General features: G+C 51.9%; 1 protein-coding gene across 4 annotated transcripts in view; it reads right to left on the reverse strand.

The window, feature by feature from the left end:
• Positions 1-4821: 4821 nt before the first annotated feature.
• The window catches only part of NFATC2 (nuclear factor of activated T cells 2), a 160187-nt gene continuing 146903 nt past the window's right edge, over positions 4822-18105 (reverse strand). For 3 of the 4 annotated variants that reach the window (XM_005215066.5, XM_002692357.6, XM_005215067.5), the window contains exon 10: positions 4822-9209. In XM_005215066.5, coding sequence (XP_005215123.2) covers positions 9154-9209 — 56 coding nt within the window. In that variant the 3' untranslated portion in view covers positions 4822-9153. Of the gene's footprint in view, positions 9210-16631; positions 16720-18105 lie in introns of all 4 variants that reach the window. The other variant, XM_005215064.5, reaches the window with a different exon arrangement.

Consider the following 18105-nt stretch of genomic DNA (forward strand, 5'->3'; position numbering starts at 1 on the left):
GCTGCTCCCTCTGACCCCCACTTTTACAAAAAAGCTAAGATCCGATTATCACCGTACTTTGTATCTGGAGTTCAATGCAGAATTTTATTTTTTGGCTGTGCTGGTACTAGGTTGCTGCACGCGGGCTTTCTCGTGCAGCGGTGAGTGGGGGCTGCTGTCTGGTTCCGGCCCGTGGGCTTCTCATTGCAGTGGCTTCTCTTGCTGCGGAGCACGGGCTCTAGGGCGTGCAGTTTCCGTAGCTGGGGCGCACCAGTTTAGTCGTCCCGAGGCATGTGGAGTCTTCCAGACCGGGGATCGAACCTGTGTCCTCTGCATTGGCAGGTGGATTGTTTTAAAAAATTTGTGAGTGTGGATATGTGTGTGTGTGTTTCTTACTTGTGTCTGACTCTGTGTGACCCCATGGACTGTAGCCCGCCAGGCTCCTCTGTGCATGGAGTTCTCCAGGCAGGAATACTGGAGTGGTTTTTCGTTCCCTTCTTCAAGGATCTTCCTGACCTAGGGATCAAACCTGAGTCTCCTGCACTGCAGGCAGATTCTTTACTGTCTGAGCTGCCAGGGAAGCCCATTTATTTTTAATTGGAGGATAATCACTTTACAGTGTTGTGTTGGTCTCTGCCATATATTAACGTAAATCAGAGTTATACGTATGTTGCCTCCCGCTTGAACCTACCTCCCGCCCCATTCTGCTCCTTTAGGTTGTCACAGAGCACCAGGCTGAGTTCCTGTGTTGTGTAGCAACTTCCCACTAGCCGTCTGTTTTACATGTGGTAATGTATGTATTTCAGTGCTACTCTCTCATTTTGTCCCACCCTCTCCTGGCAGGCAGATTCTTAGCCACTGGACCACCAGGGAAGTCCCAGTGCAGAATGTGAGTTTAAAATCTCTAGTAAACCAAGAATTCCCCAAAATCCTGCAGTGAAGCAAGGGTTTCCATCTCTTTGGTGATAATTCTGTATTAAGCCATTTACCTAGACAGCGTGTTAAAAAGCAGAGACATTACTTTGCCAACAAAGGTCCATCTAGTCAAGGCTATGGTTTTTCCAGTGGTCATGTATGGATGTGAGAGTTAGACTATAAAGAAAGCTGAGCGCCGAAGAATTGATGCTTTTGAACTGTGGTGTTGGAGCAGACTCTTGAGAGTCCCTTGGACTGCAAGGAGATCCAACCAGTCCATCCTAAAGGACAAATCAGTCCTGGGTGTTCATTGGAAGGACTGATGCTGAAGCTGAAACTCCAATACTTTGGCCACCTGATGTGAAGCGGACTCATTTGAAAAGACCCTGATGCTGGGAAAGATTGAGGGCAGGAAGAAAGGGGACGACAGAGGATGAGATGGTTGGATGGCATCACCCACTCAATGAACATGGGTTTGGGTGGACTCCAGGAGTTGGTGATGGACGGGGAGGCCTGGCATGCTGCGGTTCGTGGGGTCGCAAAGAGTCGGACGTGACTGAGTGACTGAACTGAACTGAAGCCATTTACCAAGCTGGACTTCTGAATTTTACTGGGAGAGTGGAAGCAGAGATAGTTTAGAGTGGGAAGCCCTCTTTGGAGGAAGCTTGGTCCAGTTCATCACAGCCCCCAGGGCTCCTCAACAAAAGAAACTACTCTGCTTTCATTTCTTGATGATGCTTGTGGTCTGTGCCTCCATCACAGGGTTATTTCATAGTCAACCTGCTCTTGCCGGGAAATCTGTTTCCTTCTCTTCTGTGAACCTGAAAAGGTTGTGTAGGAGTCAGCGTTGTTTTCTCCTGGAAGCCCTGTTCCTTCTTAATCTCCCACGTGTTATAAGCTAGTGTTACACTTCTCCTTCTCAGCACAGATGTATGCACCTCTCTGCCGCAGGGAGCAAGGGACATCAGCAGAAGTGCAAAGTCTCCCCCAGGAGGGGAAGTCGGATGCCCCAGGGTGTGTTTCCCTATTGTTTCAGGATTTGAAAGTTGGATAAGTTCAAGATTGCAGCTTTAACTAGTTAACTAGTTGGCTAACTAGCTATCCAGTTAGAAAAATTTAAGACCTGTCGTCAAAGCTCTGAATGCTTCCTGCCAGATATTGGGGAATTGAAGCCCAGCTTTGACTATTAGTTTCCCAACATTTTAACTAGTAGATGTATTAATAGTTAACATGTATTAAGCTCTGTGAAATGGGGACTATTCTTATTTTCATTTTACATCTGGGGAAACTGAGGCACAGGCTGAATTTGTTTACCAAGCGTAGCTCACATAAATGTAGAACAGATTTATTTTTTAAACAGTCATATAGTTTTATCTATATAGGTGTATATTTTGTTTTCTGCTTCAGATGATTCTGGGTCCTAGTCAGGAAAAGGGGCACGAGGTCTTCAGAAAGTGAGTGAATTTAAAGAGAGCCAGGTATATACAGGCACAGCAAAAATCGTGAGGGGGCAGAGTTGCTGCTAGGGTGAGTGTGTGGGTTGGGGGGTGTTCCTGGAAAATATTTCTTGTGGGACTCTTGTATTTATAAGTGATTTGAGTCATACTCAAATCAACATTTCATGGGCTTCTCCAGTGGCTCAGCGGTAAAGAACCTGCCTGCAATGCAGGAGACGCGGGTTTGTTCCTTGGGTCAGGAAGATCCCCTGGAGGAAGGCGTGGCAACTCACTCCAGTATTCTCACTGGGAAAATCCCATGGACAGAGGAGCCTGGCAGGCTATGGTCCATGGGGTTGCAAAGAGTCAAACACAACTGAAGCAGCTGAGCACATGCACACACAAATCAACATTTCAGCCCCGTTCTTTTGGCCCAATGCCACACGATCCCACAAAAACAGAAATCCTGTGCTGGCTGTCAGGAGCAATCTGCTCACCAGGAAGCTCTTCTGGGAACTGGCTGGGCCCTATAGGTATGGGTCCTGGAGCTCTCTGGGACATCTGGCTAACCTTGGGCCCCAAAGGAAATGGATGAGATGGCCCCCCCAGAGCGGGGGACCAGGGGCCTTTCAAACCAGCACTCATGTAGGACCCTGTGTATGCTTAGGATGCCCTACCCACGTGGAACAGCTGGTTCCAGGCACTGGCAGGGGCTTGGGAGGTCCCCAAGAAGGCATCCCAAATGCAGGGTGTGGTGGGGTGGAGTGGTCCCTGAAGCACAGGGCCTGGGGCAGGGACCCTGCTCCCCTGGGGTTTAGGGGATGCGCTGAAGAGTTGGATGACCTTTGAACTGTATTACTTTAAGACTCTCAATAGCAACTTTTTCCCAAACTTCATAGATGCTTTAGCTATAAGGAGAAAAAACTGTTATAAAGAGGAAGCCAGCCAGAAAATTCTAGTTTTTATAATATCTAATTCTGCTTGTGGGTTTGATGGTAAAAAATAATTTGGGGGAACTTGGGGATTTTGTTCAAGCAGGAGACCGTTTTGCCTTCCAGGTGACCAGCTCAGCCCAGTTCACGTAAGAGCTGTGGGACCCCCTGCGAGCTGGCCCAAGTGGATGCTGTGAATCTGTTCACCTGGATGCTGCTTCTGGAGGGGTCCAGAGACTCAAGATAGCAGAGCTGCAGTGGGGGAGCAGGGGGGTTAGGACAGACCTGGAGTGAGCACACGGCTCTGTCACCTTGGGCTTCTGGTTCAGAGGTCAGGGTTCCTTCCACACAGCCTCCTCAAATCGTCATCTCCAGAGCATTGGAGGTGGTGGGTTAGTCTCCAGGTTGTGTCTGATTCTTATGACCCCATGGATTGTAGCCCACCAGGCTCCTCTGTCCATGGGATTTCCCAGGCAAGAATACTTGAGTGGGTTGTCATCTCCTTCTCCAGGGGATCTTCCCGACCCAGGGATCAAACCTGGGTCTCCTGCAGTGCAAGTGGATTCTTTACCACTGAGCCACCTGGGAAGCCCTCTCCAGAGAGTTAGGAATGTCTTTTGTATGCTAATGAGATGATTGGTGGTTGGGGGCCCCTAGAGAGCTGCCGGAAGGGGGCTGGCTGCTGAAGGAGGCATGATTGGAGGGTTGGAATTGTCAGCCCCAGATTCACCAATGGCCTGTGATTTAATCAATCACACACACGTAATGAAACTGCAGGAAAAATCTCTAAAGGACTGGGCTTGGAGAGCTTCTGAGTTGGTGAATCGAGTGCTGGGCAGGGAGGGTGATGATCCCAGAGAGGGCAGAGAGGCTTCAAGCCCCTTCTCCAGTCTTGCCCTATGCATCTCTTCCATCTCTTCATCTACTCCAGAGTTGTATCCTTTATAACAAATCTGTAAATATAAAGTGATTAGGATTTCCCTCTTCCCTCATAGCTCAGTTGGTAAAGAATCCGCCTGCAATGCAGGAGACCCTGGTTCGATTCCTGGATCAGGAAGATCCCCTGGAGAAGGGAAAGGCTACGCACTCCAGTATTCCTGTCTGGAAAATCCCATGGACAGAGGAGGCTGGAAGATGCCCAGTCCATGGGGTCGCAAGAGCTGGACACGACTTAGCGACTAAACCAACTACCACCAGTGGTTAAGAAAGTACCCTGCAATGTGGGCACCTGGGTTCAATTCCTGGTCAGGGAACTAAGACCCCCACACCCTGCACTGTGACCGCTGAGCCATGAGCCGCAACAGAAGATCCCGCCTGACGCAGCCAAAATCCTGCGCGTGGCTACTAGGACCTGACACAGCCTAATAAGTAGTTCTTTAAGTGATAATGTCAGAGGTTAGAAGCAAAATGGGTAAGTGCCGATCTCACAGGGCTGAGACGAGCAGGAGAGCCACGCACGCTTCATGCACGCACACAAAATAGGCCCTGCTGTTACGTGAACTCAAAATGGAAGGGTATTTGAGCAGCAGCTCTAGAGAAGAGACACACCCAAGGGGCCGTTGGTTTCAACAGTTTTATTGCTAAACTATCATGATACAAGCCGTATAAAAATACTTTACATATAGCAAAAATAAACTACATTAAACTGGAGATTAAAAACGTTTTGCATGGGAATGTGATGTATTCAAACTTATCTTAACAGTCAAGATTTTCAGAATCTTTAAACCTTCCAGCACCACCCCTGGAGAGAGACTTATTGTTTGTTGGAGAGTTAACAAGGATGTTGTCCACATCTTCTCCCCTCTGAGGACGCTAGAGGCAATAGCGGGGAGTGAGGCTCTTTGACAAGCTGTGTGTCAGGTGCTCAGCTTGTCCCAACCGCAGCCTCCGTGGGTTCAGGTCAGTCAGCCTGCTGAGAGCACCTGCTGATCGCATTATTTGCATCTAAAGCCTGAACTAAGTAGGCGGAGTTTATTCTAATTGGCCAGCAGCCGCTTAAAGGCAGGGTTTTAATCCTTTCTTCCAGCACTCAACACCCCAGCTTGTATTTTTGAGAGGGGAGCTGGCTTAGGGAGCACAGCTAGCTCACCAGCCACCAGGAAAGTTTGTATTCAAACAGGGTTAAGACAGTGGTGTTGGCTGTAACTCAAGACACTCATGAAAACTGAGAGAAACTGATGTTTGGGAGGAGTTTCATGTGACGCTTCTTTTTCTTAGGCAATCAGCTGGAATGCAGGAAAACCACTTGCATTGGCTGGTTTGGCTCCATGAGATTTAATGCCCAAGACCCAGGGTTAAGATGTGTTGGGTACCCCCAAGGGGCTGGCCCTCCAAGACTGAGTTCAGGAAGGTTTACCCCAGCTTGTCAAAAATGTCACAACCCCATGCCTCTTGTAAACGTAAAGCAAACAGTTGTTAACCAGACCCTGACATTCTTTCAATTCTGAACAAAATAAAAAGCACTTGGAAAGGGTTTGACATGAAAATAAACAAACTCAAGCCTCCCTTTAGTCCAGAGTGACAAATGAGAACACATCGGCTTCCGATCTGTCTGCACACGACAGCTCCCACGCTGGCCAAGGCTGGCTTCCTGAGAGGGATGGCTTGACCACTGGATGTAAACAAGAAAGGCTGCGTCTGTGCGTCCCCGTTCTTAGAAGGAGTCGCCTCGGTTGGTCGGGGTGGTGTCTCTGCTGGAGAACTCTGGGCGTCCCTTGGGTGACGTGTCTGTCTACCGGATGGAATCAGCTCAGTAAGCCGCAGCCTGCGCTTCTGTTCTGTGGACGTGAGCCTTTTTAGACTCCCCGTTACAACACAGGCAGTTCTATCACCTCAGAATCACCTCCTGGGTCACTTACTGGGGCCCGAGACACTTCCCAGGTCTCAGTGACAAGAAGGCGGCTCAGAGCTGAAGCTGGCAGCACACAGGTGCCTCCGCCTCCCACGAAGCCACCCCTCCCCTGCCCTTGGACGTGGCTTCTTCCAGGAGACAGGAGACGGGCTCTGAGGTGGGCTTTTTTTTTGTTTTGTTCTCCTGGGATGAGTAACACATCTTCAAGAATACATCCCCTCTCTCAAGAAAAAAAAAAAATCCTCAACAGATATGTAAAAAGAGACATTTGAAAAAGATTTTTAACCACTTATAAATATTTTCTAATTCCAACAAGGATGTGATATTTTGAGGACAGATACAAAGCATAAAAATACAGATAAGAAAATAAAATTTAATACCATACTCATTAATTTGGGGTGGCCATTATATATTATCAAGCAGCAGTTTTTTTGTACAATACAGGAAGACTCGCAAACTTTGGAAATATACTACATTCAGCAACAGGGCAGATTGCTGTTGGAAGGGTTATCTATTTACACAACCTTGGATGTAGCAAGTGCAAACCTCCACCTACCAGATCCTTCTAACACACGTGCAACACACCCATCCTGACAGTTTACACATCCTCCTTCTCTCTCTCTCTGAGGCCCTATTGCCTCTTCCCACACTGAAAATATCCCATGAACGGTTTACTCGGCAAAACTTCCCCCGGCCTCTGTCACTGACGAAACTTTCTTGATTGCCGTCACGCCCTGTTACACGTCCTCTGGCCTGTTTACATCTCGAATCTAATGCTTTTGTTTCTCTTTGCTTTGTTATTTGGTATAGCTGTTTATGAAAGTGCTTCCTATAATACCCAGCTAGGATGTCTTAGAAAAAAAAGGGTTTGTGTCTTACAGACACAAGCACATACATCTATACGTAGAGAAATCTGAGCTACTAGGAGGCCCTTTGCACTAACATGGTTAGAATAGTGATGGGAAACGCATTAGTCCTTTTTCACCCCATGCACAATGCAGCTGAGCGACTTTGCCACACTAGCAGGAAGGCACTTGGGTAAAACATTCAGATAACCGAGGAAAGGCCAAATTCCCTCATGTGCAAAAAAAAAAAAGCTCCCAGCCAGGTCAAGTGAGAATAGATTGCTCACCAAATGCTCGAGCCCCTTCCCCGTGAAGTCAGTATTGCTGGAGAGTTCTTTGGGTAAAGCTGCTTAGATAAGGAACTTTTTATCAACGAAGAATTTTGCATCCCAGGAAGTTTGCATCCTGCAATGGCGGTCAGCTTCTTACTGACACTCTGTTGAAAAGAATTTTGCTGAACTCTGCTTGGGGTGGGTGGAAAAGTCCCCCTCCTTGGGGGAAAAGAAATGCTAGGTCCTGACTGAAAGGGTGCAGACAGGTGGCTGCAGAGGCATTCTGCTTTCTCTGGAGCCCCACACACAGCAGGCCCAGGTCACCAGGTCCTGAGTTCTGGTCCAGCTGTCAAAAGGTTCTCTCTCTGGGGAGACTTGACGACAAAGCCAAAACTTAGAAAACCCACGGGGAACCCTTAACTGCCACCCGTCTCAGAGTGATTATCAGCTCTACGAGGCAGAAGGCCTGAGCAAAGCCTTTTGAAGACTGTTAGGAGTATTTACACTCCATGCCGCCTGGGGAGAAACAATTAACATCTGAAAAGGAATCCCTGGCTTGTCCTGGGGTCTCTGCAATTAGTGTAAACAAACATCTGTGTGATTAAAAACTCACCTGCCAAGAACTTGGAGGGTTTTATTTGTTTGCAAAAATTGCTCTAGGGGAGACAGACTCTGGTGGGTGCACTCCGCAGAGATAAACAGGGTGGGGGGGATACGCTGCGCACCCCTTTTCAGTGGTCTGAGCTGAGTGCATTCAAATTGAGGGCTGTGCAGGGAGTGGGTTTGCTTCTATTTAGGTCACTTTCTTGCTGGATGAAGCAGCTAATGTAGATGGGTCTTTGGGGGTGAGGGAGGGGGCGGGTTTCAGTGGGTCCAGGCAAAGGTAACCATCGAACTCTGGAGCCAAATCCTGAGCTCGTGTCCCACTTTGAGTCTAGGCCGGACAGGGGATTCGGCCTTCTTCCTGGAGGAACCCACCCACTGAAACACTTGGACCCGCCAATGACCACACTTCACTTAACAAAGATACCTGCATGGCTATTTTTTAGGGGGGAGTGGATTGCTTCAGCCCTTCTGCCATTCCTTCTCCAAATTCAATGCACATGCTTGAGATTCTTCTTAACTACATTATGGAAAATCACTTGGGCTGTTGGAGAAAAGTAAGTGGGAAGAGCAGAGAGTTGTGAAGCTTGTCCGGCCGCAGTGGACGGTGCTCACCCTGCAGCTGGGGTGACGCCCACCAGTCCCGTGCAGGGGGGAAGGCAGCTGGCCGAGAAGGCCCCCCTCCAGCCAGCTTTTTGAAAGCAGAGAAAGTTGGGGGGAAACAGACACATGTCATAACTTAAGGCCAAGAAGTTTTAACAGGTGAGCTTGTATAAACCAGATTGGGTTTGTTTTTTTTTTTGCTTCAGAAGCAGAAAATCTAAAAACCAAGCTTGAGCTGTGGCCCATCCACGGTGAGGCCCATGTGACTGCTAGGTGAGCATGGGCCGAGTTCTCTGTTTCTCTCCAGCCTGTCAGCTAGGCCACGTTCCTTTGGTTGCTCTGTGGGAGAACCTCCTTTCCTTCAAAAGGTACAAGAGTCATATTGGTGACCCGAGAAAGTGAAGGCGAAGGCTGGGGTTCAGTTGCCACGCCCCCATCTTCTGTTCCAGCGGGCGGTCTTGATCAGAATGTATCTGGGGTCAGCAGGCACTTAAGGCTTGGATGGGACACCGTCAAAGTCAACGGAGATGCTCTTTGGGATTCAGAGCAAGACCCGGGATGCAGAGAGAGAGGCGGCGAGCTCGGGAATGAAGGTCAGCTTTCAGCGGGCACTTGGCCCTGCCCGCAGCCCCGGGGCAGGGTGGATGCTAGGGTGGAGGGCGAGGGGGCCTGGGAGGCTCCGGGTCAGCAATGTGGACGGTGTCGTAGGAATGACTTCTACGTTTGATTTCGGACGGGAGGTCCTGAAAACTCCTTCCTGATGATCTCATTGACTACAAAAGAAAGAGGAGGGGCAAGTGAGATGGCAGGAGAAACACGAATGTGGTCAGCTTTCTAGAACCTAATTCAAGCGGGCTGTTTTTTAAAACAGGTTTATTGTGCTTTGCGATAATACATTCGACAGCTTTTAACATAAGAAATGCCTTCCCACATTGTGACCCCCCCTACCCCCTGAAATGATGCCATTTTGTGGATGGGTTTGTTAGTGAAAACTGCGCAAATGGTAACTTTTAAAAATTGTGGTGGCAGAAATGGAGCTGGGCCACGGGGCATGATTTAGGGAACACAGTCTCCTTTTTATTGAATGCACTGAGGTGCTCTACTTATACCAAACTCTGTCTGTTACTAGGACATCCAGAAAACACCCACTCTGTGACCAAAACACAGCTTGACCCACAAAACCTACAGCTCTGAAGAGGGGCCTTTAAAAGGAGAGTGGGCGGAGCCCCCACCAGGACCAGGCGTCAGTGCAAACAAAACCTCCATCTCTTCAGCACAAGCAGGAATTCCACCCCTTCACCCCTCCTCCCGGGTCACACTATGAGCCTTCTCAAGTACCAGCATCCTCCAGGGACCCTGGAAAGTTCCATTACCCCCTGCCCCAGGAGACTGGGGAATCAGCAGGGAACCAAGAAGGCGATGGCACCCACTAGCGTCAAGGAACTAGCCCTCCTCTCCCCTTCTCCCCGCTTCTCTGAGGCACCGGCTCCTAGAATCAGGACAGGAAGGTCTGGAATAGTGGCGATTACGAAAGCCTGCCTTCAGCGTTCTTGGGGAAGAGTTGCCGTCACAGGCAGCCCAGACACCAGGCAGGGCTGTGCACCGCCTTAATCTGTGTGTGTGCACCTTGGTTACTGCAGCTGATGGTGTGGGCTGGCCCCAGGGGCAGACCCCCCGGATCCCATCAAAGGGAGGTGGATCTCCCCCCTCCCAGTCCAGCATTGAATTTCTTCCCACAGGCTCCTTCTGCTTCGTTTTCTTATCTCAAGTCTTATCCTGAAACTATAGAGATGGGAGATGAGCAGCGAGGGCTAAGTGTTCAGATGGGTCCAGAGTCCCTCCGTGGTCACACCGGCCCTCCTAGGTTCAGGGTGCTTTTCCCTGGAAAACCCCTGCCGGGAAGAGTGCACTGCCCAGAATAAGGAGAGAGCACATGCACTCTGCTCTGTTGCCGAATGAGCCGGGTCTAACCCTCAGCTCTCTCACTGAGCGGGCTGCGTGCCCTCACCTCCCCGAGCCTCGGTTTTCTCTACAGAGTGACACTCCTTATTGTGTGTGCATTTCAAAATGGTGAGGATGTTGGGTTCTGATGTGCACGAAGGAGCCTCGCAGGACGCCAGGTGCCCAGCACTGCGTGGCTGTAGCTGTCGGCTGTGACGGGTACTGATTGCCCCCATGCTTGGTGCTGGACAGGAAGCCCAGTGCTTTGCATCAGTGGGCTGTGCTTTGTGGCAGAAGCGAATCGGCACCCTCCCTGTTGTTCAGATGTGTGCTGAGAGCAGGTGCAGGGAGAGGTCGAGGGTTCAGGGTCCAGAGCCAGGTGGCTGGTGCTAGACGCCACCTCTGCCACTCCCTCACTGGGTGAGCCTCACCTTAGCGATGGAGCTGCTCTGTGCCTCAGTTTCCCCGTCTGCACATTGTATAGACATGCCCTTCTGTCTACAGTTGTTGAGACGCTTAAATGAAATAACACAAAATTATCCCAGTCCCCAGGGTACAGCAGATGTTGGTGTGCAGGGTAGTATGTGCAGATGTCCTAAGAGAAAGTGACACAGTGTATCAGAGTGACAACTGGTTCTCAAGTGCAGGAATGGACCCATTGATAGGAACTCATGTGTTCAGCTAACCAGCTCTAACTGGGCACTGACTATGTACCAGCTGCCAGCTGACTCCCAGGGGCCCCGAACCAGGAGCTGGCTGAAGAAGCCCCCCCAACCCCCCTCCCCGGCCTCTGGGAAGCGGGAGGGGCTGGGGGTCCTGGGCGGGGCCGCGGGGCAGGAGAGAACGCGCGGTGCCAGGGGCGGAGGTGGGGCCCGGTGCGGCTTCACGCGAAGCTTTTCAAAGCCCGGATTCTGAAGGGCTTCCTGTTTTCTCAACCTAGGAAGCCGAGAGGAGTCAATCCTCAATGGAAACTCTCCACAGCCTCAGTTTTCTAAAAATAACAGCTGGGCAGAACCGCAGGCAGAGCCGCGCTCACCAGAAGGGTCGTTTCCCTCCTCGGGGCTGGGGGGCGGCCAAGCCCCCCGCCCGGTGGACAGGGACCACCCCGGCCCTCAGCCCGCGGGCGGGCCCCTCGGCCCACGGCCGCTCCTCTGGGCAGAGGAACCTTTCGGAAACCCCAGCGCTCCGCCCCCGCCGTGGCTGAAGCGGCGCGGGGTGGTGCCCGCGGCTGTGGCCTCACGGGGGTCTGGCTGAAGCATGGGCTCCACGTTCCTCGAGGCGGGTCTCGACCGGACCACCTCACCCCGACTTGAGAGGCCCCACCTCTGCGACCTCGAGCCCTGGGGTGGGAGGGGAGGGGGGCCACTGCGCTGCCCTGGCTCTGGACGGACCTCATGATGTCAGCAGGGAGCTGACATCACGTACCCCTGGCCCTGCCGCCTCTTCTCTGTCCCATCTCAGCCTCCCTTCCTCACTCCAGCCCACTGCGTGCTTTGCTGTCGCTGTTCAGTCGCTAAGTCATGCCCAACTCTTTGTGACCCCATGGACTGCAGCCCACCAGGCTCCTCCATCCATGGGATTTCCCAGGCAAGAATACTGGGGTGGGTTGCCATTCCCTTCTCCAGGGGATCTTCCAGACCCAGGGATCGAACCCACGTCTGCTGCATTACAGGCGGATTCTTTACCACTGAGCCCCCAGGGAAGCCCCCACCTCGTGCTAAAGGTCCCTTTTATCCCAGAGCCCTGCCCTGGGCCCGTTTCCCCTGGTCTAGTCCCCACTGTGACCTGCCTCCTGTCGCCCTCCTGCACCCCCGCAGCCAACCACGGGCTTCCGCTCTGCGTGCTCCCCAGGCCCGGTGCATGCCTCCCGCCTCTGCTGGGTTGCGGGCCTCGGCTTGGCCCCGGCCCTGGGGACAATCAGCAGTGACCCCTCCCTGCCCTGGGGACAATCAGCAGTGACCCCACCTGGCCCTGGGGACTATCAGCAGGGCCCCCTCCCTGCCTGTGGTGCTCAGCCTCCGTGTCTCCCCCATACACCAGCTCCCGGCGGTTCACGATCCTAGCTCTTTTGTTTTCTTGTCCCCTCCGGCACCCCGGGCTCATGAAGATGCCCTGGTACTGGGAAGCACTGAATAACGTATTAATGAGAAAGGAGAGCTTAGCAAGAGGCTCGGTAGCCTCAGGACACACTGTCCACACTGGGATGTGGCTCCAAGTCGGACTCTTGAGGTCTGAGTGTGGAAGCCCACTCTGCCGGGTCAGCCATCAGTATGTCCTTCTTCCAGTGAGCGTCCTGGGCACCCATCACATGCCACCTCTTCCCAAATCCGGCCACGGGCAGTTCTCCAAATGGCTCCTCTCCCTGTCCATATCCTGACTTCCCTCCTGCTCCCCTTCCTGAGTATTGCCTTTGCCCGGAAGCCACCTTACGTTCCTTCCCTGGGGTCCTGACTCCCTCCAGAAGCAAACTCTGAGTCCTCCAGGCTCTCTGCCCCTCCTGGGCCACCTTATCCGAGTCACCTGTCTGCTCGCTGAGCCGTGCACGGCAGCATACAACTTAGCCCACCATGAGGACCCCACACCACCAGCCCAAGCCACCTGGTTTTTCTCTTATCCAGCTGACAAATGGGTTGTTGGTAAGTTGTTTGCCTGGAGCTGCTTCTCCATTAAAGAATATAAGCTGTTCACTTTTTTTCAGAGCTGTGTGCCAGACACTGCACCAAGCCCTCAGTCACTTCTCAGACCACACCTAGCGATACAGTCGTCCTTTTATAGATGGAGAAAGACAGGCAGTCACCTGGCATAGCAGGTGAAGGGGGAGGGATCAGGATTGAACCCACAGCCATTTTATTAACCTGTACATTAATGATATGGCTTCACCTTACGGGTAAAGAGACTGTGCTGTGACGTTTGCTAGCCATCAGCTTTCTCCTGGGGCCCTGGAACCCTCAGCATCATTTGTATGAGTCCGGAAAGATCAGGGCAGCCTCTGCTAGCTGAATGAGCAGAGGCGCGTGTGCTGAGTGGTTAAGGTGGTCACTGAGAATCACTTTCTCAGAACAGAATTGAGGCCAGCAGTGTTCAGTCTGCCACAAGCACCCCTGACCTTTTGTTACCCTTATAGAGAGGGGCCATGATGAAAACACGGATGTCGAACACGGCTACAACCTCAGGGTGACTTCTAAAAGTGACACCCAGGGCTGAAACCAGAAAGAAAAGACAGACAGATGTAAGATATACTTACTTATATGTAAGTATATAAAAATTATACATTTTTCTTTAAAACTCCGTAAAAGAAATAGGTAATGTTTTCAGGTTACATGACAAAGGTCATTCATATATAAAGAGATGCCACAAAAACAATCCTAATGGCTACAGACATGAAACGAACATAGCAGGGTTAACAAACTTCTTCTATAAAGGGCCAGATAAAAATATTTTCAGCTTTATTATAGCCCCTTACTCAACACCTCAGCTCTGCTTAAAAAAAAAAAAAAAAAGGCAATATGAAAGCAGCCACATAATGTGTGAGCAAATGGGCATGGCTGTGTGCCAATAAAACTTTAACGAAATAGGCCGGGGGCCGCATTTGGCCTGAGAGCGAGTTCCCCAGCTTTAGTAAACACACCAGTGGTAAGGAAGAAAAGGAAAGCAGAGTGTGTTTTCTTTCCCTGCTTTTCAGGGGTGCCAGTCGGGGGAATCAATGCCTTTTACGAGTATTGTTCATTAAACAACTCTGGGTTGATTAGTGTTAAATTTCTTGAAACCAATTTCTGCTAGCATCCCACTCCGCCCCAGGAATTTTCCGGTTCACTTGCGGGCCCAGACACCTGCATGCTGACTTCCTTCTCCTGACCGAGCTCGGAGGTTCTCCAGCTTCAGCTTGCCGGAGAATGGCCACTCAGAGTTGCACACAGAAACCCACACAGATAGACCAGAGGTGCCACTTAAGACTTTCCAGGGAATTTTGACTATTCTAGGCTTTCTTCCCTTTAACTGCTGACTTTGGAACTTAATCCCCTGAGAAAGAAGCACCGGGAAGGAGGGGACGGGCCTCATCCTGTTTCTCTCCCAAACCTCAGGCATGTTTTCCCAAGTCTGGTCAGACTGTGTGCGGGCCCTCGAGAGCCCAGGGCAGTCAGAGAGTGGTTCCCAGAGCAGGGAGGTGGCGCGCTCGAGGCCAGAGGCCGAGTCTGCGCGTTTCGCTTGCGGAGCAGGGTGCGCTAACGGGCGGTCAGCCCCCTGGGGGCCTGCGCCTGTGCTGGCTGCTCTTCTCCCCACGGGGCCCGAACGGCGCCAGTGAGGTGGCTGGACACCAGGGCGGCCGAACCAGAAGGCCCGTGATGTACTCTCTGGATATTTTCCCCCTCTTGCCTAGCTGTGCTCAGGAAAAGCCACTCTGAAGGCCAGGTGTGAACTCCACAGCTCCTGCTGTGTCCTGAACACCAAGCCCGACTGCCCCACGCCGGTGGAAAGGGGGCCGTTGCCAGCGTGGAATGTCACACCCCTCGGCTTCCCATGACTGGGGTTTCACAGAGATTTTCACTTGCTAAGTGCCTCCGCAGCCTTTTCTCCCCTCCCAGCCATCCCCATGGGCTCTGGAGGCACTGAGAGCTGGAGAACAGCTTTCTAGAAGGGCCAGGCTTCAGAAGCTCAGTGGAAAGGACAAAAACCCCCTTGACGAGGCCTGTAGCCCAAAGCCGTGGGTGGGGTCTGAAGAGTTACGTGATGGTAAGTCCCCTCTGAGGCCATGCAGAGCAGAGGCAGCCTGCCAGCGGTCCCAGGCCCCCGCGAGGTCACAAGCATTGCCAAGTTCTAACATCAGGGAGGGAAGAAGCGCGTTCAAGAGGCTCTTTGATAACTGGCTGGGTCTGAGCACCGATCGTTCAGCTGCATCTTTGTCATCCTGGCCCCCGGACGCAGACTTCGCGGGTGGGACTCTTAGTCCCTGCTGGGTGTCAGTCAAGGGTCACTGGTGTTAATGTTGCCTTTCCACTGTCGATGGTGTTTGAGAGTCACTGGTGGGGAATGTGCTGGGAAACCCGCCGCCCTGCTAAGGTTCATGCTGCTGTTGGGAAGTTTTGGTACATCTCAGCGGGCATCCTCCTCTGGGAAACAGGGTTTGGGACGTCAGCTCCGCTGTGTGTGCTGACGGAGGTGACACTGGATAGTTATTTTTACTGGGTTTTCAGCGTGGGGCGTGTGATGCTACCGAGGCCTCTGGGTCTGGCCTGTGATGGAGTGAACCCGCTGTCGCTGACAGATGGACAATTAACACATCATTGACCAGGGGATTTCTACAGAAACTAACGCCCGTGGCTGTAATACGTCTCCGGTCAATACTGTGTTTATAAAGTCACAGCCCAGTAGAACATCGAGAGGCACATAAGCCAGAAATACTGGCACCGGCTGGCCTCTGGCGAGCACTCACCATGTGCTGGGCACGGCACGTGCTCCCGGATTCTAACCAGCTGCAGGGGAGTAGATGGCAGCAGTGGCAGCTGAGGCACGGGAAGGGCAGGGGAAGGGAAAGGCCCTGTCTCTACCCCCGAGCCTCCTGCTCCCGGTGCGGTCACCTGGGCTCCTCTGCACAGGCCCAGATTCCAGAGTTGGGCGGGGGGGGGATCTCCTGAGCTCAGCGGGAAAACCACACCCAGCTCTAGCCTAGGTCCAGAGCCTGGTTTCATATCCAGAAGTCAAGTGGTGGGTTAACCCCTTCCTAAGCACGTAAGAAGGCCCCTGGGGGGAGGTGGAGCTTTGAGTTGACGACAGGACTGGAGAGGACCCAAGTACTGGGTGCCTCCAGAGGTTTCTGATCTGCCTGCCCCCTCTCTCGTTCCCCAATGCAGAATGCCCCACCACTGACGGAGAACACCTTCCCTCACTGCAGACACCACGCACGGGGTACAAAACTGCCAGGGAGCTGACTCAGGGCAGGAGCAGAGCTTCCAAAGGCTGGGACCCAGCTCTGCTGCCTCCTCCCTGGAAGAGGGTGCTGGGTCCCCTGGGAGAGCATGCAGGCACCCCACGCCGCGTAGCCACCCCCTACGCCCCACCCAGCCACTGGCTCCAGCCTTGGAGACTCTCAGCTATGTCCCCGGGGGGTGGTGGGATCTAGCCCTCAAGAGCAGGAAATGCTGGAAAATGAGAGGGCCTTCAGGTGGTAGAGTTTTCCTTTAATTAAAAAAAAAAAAAATCAAGGTAAGGAAACACACAGCTGGAAAACAAAAGGAAAGGCAGAAGATATCAATTACCTTTAACTTTGATTTCTCGGATCAAAGATCACAGTCATTCTGTTTCATAATATGTTTTGTATCCAGCTAAGGTGTGTGTCTATCAGCTCTGAAAAAGATTTGCAAAACCATTTTTGAGAAGAAAAAAAAAAAATCACCTTCGACCTCTATTACACTTCCAACTCATGCTAATATTATGCATTTAATGAGTAGCTGTTGACCCAGGGCCTCTCAGAACCCAGAATAGAACTCAACCCTCTGGCCATAGTTTAAGCCCCAATTCTGTATGGTCTTAACACCTGTGCCAGAATTCACCCCAAACCAGGGTAGTATCACCGAGATGAGGGACTTGGTACAAAGAAACAGGAATCTCTGAAATCAAAGTTCATCAGCAAAGATAAGGGTAGTGTTTTTTTGTCTTTTTTCTTTAAAGCGAGACAAAATGACTGTACTGCCGGAATGCCATGCAATTTCAAATCATGGCCAGCTAAAGAGAGAACACTGGCAGATCAGAAAATCAGAATCTGATGAGGCAGCTACTCAAAATGCAGCCAGCCTCCTTCAGGCTTTTCTGCCTACGCTACATTTGACCCCCGCTTCCTCCGCAAGAGAGAGACAGCCTCAGTGGGCATGCAAATTCTCACCACTGTACACTTTCTTCCTGTTTTTCTCTGGTTGACAAGTTACTATCTTTATAGCCCCTGCCCAACTGAAGGTGCTTAGAGGAGGCGGGAGCTGTGTATGTTACAGGCGTTCAGGTCCGTTCCAGTCTCACTTCCCCGTTCTGTAGCTGTTGCATGCCTACAGCTTTCCAAGTACTGGTTTTCTCAATCCCCCTTTACAGTGGCTGAATTAGAAGACCAGGGTGCGTTTTGAGTGCCTGATTCAGAAGTATTTCCTGGGATTAGCTTCTTGCAGGGATGACCTCGCCCCTGCCTAGATGTAGCCTTATTTGTGTGCTTAGGTAAACCCGGACAGTCTCTCAGAAAGGCACGAGCACCCCGCGTGCTCATCCGCAAGGCACAGGACACGCGGCAGTGAGATCTCGTCTGCAGGTCCAGGCAGTCCCACGTGCTGGGCTCCAGGCGGGGCTGGCCTGATGGGGACTGGCTGGGTCAGGCACAGGCTGCTGCTCGTCTCCCCTCTCCTCCTCTGTAGTGGCTGTGAACAGCGTGGACCACGGATTCCAGGCCCTCTCCTGAAGCGGAAAAGCCCACAGGCGGCTCCCTCACCGTATCTCCTGTCTCTACCGCTACATGCTGGCTGGTTCCAAACCCAAGGCAGAGGCTGTCTGCCCGTTCACCACTCAGGGCCTTAAAATGACCCAAGGACTGTTTTCAGCCCAGACCTCAGCCCTGAACGTCTGACTTAGATGTCAAACTTCCCACGAGCCATTCAAAACGTCACAGTCAAAACCTGTCTCCCGATCGTCACCACCATCGCCCCCGGTACCCCGCTCCACTCCTTCCATCGTAGGAAACGTACCCGCCCTCCT

Source organism: Bos taurus, chromosome 13 (assembly GCF_002263795.3).
Source record: "Bos taurus isolate L1 Dominette 01449 registration number 42190680 breed Hereford chromosome 13, ARS-UCD2.0, whole genome shotgun sequence".
Taxonomy (NCBI): domain Eukaryota; kingdom Metazoa; phylum Chordata; class Mammalia; order Artiodactyla; family Bovidae; genus Bos; species Bos taurus.